Raw genomic sequence first — 1,446 nt, 5'->3', positions numbered from 1 at the left:
GATTTTCCAAGTTGTATGTTGGATTGAAAAAACACCACTGTAGGCTGTCAACTTATAGGAAGAAAGCCGGTGAGCTGAACAAACAAGAAGCAAAACTCAGTACGACATATGTCTATTTGGCCCACCTTTCGACCCCAAAATCTATCATTTGGCCCACCTTTCGACCCCAAAATCTATCATTTGGCCCACCTTTCGACCCCAAAATCTATCATTTGGCCCCTCGAAATCGGCTTCAAAGATTTTTCCATGATCTAAACACCAGTGGTACATATTTTTTTATGTCCGTTATAATAAGAACATTTGTTAAATCAACGTGTTCTGATTCTCATGCCCTATTTAATCATGAAGTTGTTACGTTTATTCACAAGTTTTTGAAAGTTGTAACTTTGAACTTTCTAAAATTAGATCTGTGTTATAAAGGCCAATTATTGTAATTTAGGGGGACTAAAAAATGGATCTTGTTTTATCCTTAATTAGAGATTTACGAGAGATTAGCCTATTTTCTCATTTTTTTTATGTGTTATATGTACACATGTGTATGTGTTATATATATATATATATATATATATATGTGTGTGTGTGTGTGTGTGTGTGTGTGTTGGTTGCTAACCGCGATAATTAGATCTATGTTTATATTGTTGAATATACATGTATCGGATGATGTATACATGTATATATATATATATATATATATTTAAATGTACGTGTATATGTGAATGTATAGATAATGTGTGTTATATGTACACATGTGTATGCGTCATATATATACATGTCTATGTGTTATATGTATATATACTCTGTCGACCCATGTTATATACATATGTATACATGTGTATATATGTGTGCGTTGGAAGGTAACCACGATTGAATTTATGTAGATATTGTTGAAGATACATATGTTGGATGATGTATATATATTGTATATATGTTTAAATGTATATGTATATGTGAATGTATAGATAATACATGTGTATTGTTTAGGCTTTAATGAGTTTTAGTTAGCTGTAATGGATCTAGGCTTTATTCGGTTTTAATGGGTTTTAGTAGACTTTAATAGATGAATTGGGCATTAATGAGTTTTATTCGGCTTTAAAATAATAATAAAACACTTTAATTTAATAAATAAAACCTATATTTACATTGGTAAATATAAATAAAACAATATTAATTTGAATATATGAAAATAAATAACAATAATACATTCTACGATCAGATATTTTTTACAAGCTTTCCAAACTTTTAATAAATTTCACTCAACGACTTCGCCATTGATATTATTTGTCCCCCTCAGTTTTCGTTCGTCTGAGAGTTGTTTGGCAAACCTGCATTTAAGAACAAATACTGATAAGTGGTAAGTTATTAAAATCTGATACTTATCAAGTGTGATTTGATAACAGAGTTGTACCTTTTCAATATTTCACGGTTCTTACCACCATTTGGGACGGG

General features: G+C 30.3%; 1 protein-coding gene across 1 annotated transcript in view; it reads right to left on the bottom strand.

Moving 5' to 3' along the window:
* Positions 1–1,249: 1,249 nt before the first annotated feature.
* Positions 1,250–1,446, bottom strand: part of LOC112515522 (patatin-like protein 1) — a 3,897-nt gene continuing 3,700 nt past the window's right edge. Inside the window, exons 6-7 of the mRNA XM_025122396.1 lie at positions 1,406–1,446; positions 1,250–1,322 (exon numbers count right to left, since the gene is read on the bottom strand). The exon at positions 1,406–1,446 is cut by the window's right edge and continues 135 nt beyond it. Of these exons, the coding sequence (XP_024978164.1) occupies positions 1,250–1,322; positions 1,406–1,446 (114 nt within the window). The remainder of the gene's footprint in view (positions 1,323–1,405) is intronic.

This window comes from Cynara cardunculus, assembly GCF_001531365.2.
Source record: "Cynara cardunculus var. scolymus isolate 2C chromosome LG 7, CcrdV1, whole genome shotgun sequence".
NCBI lineage: Eukaryota > Viridiplantae > Streptophyta > Magnoliopsida > Asterales > Asteraceae > Cynara > Cynara cardunculus.
Note: the sequence above shows the minus strand (reverse complement) of the source record. Positions and strands in the feature narration are given on the sequence as shown.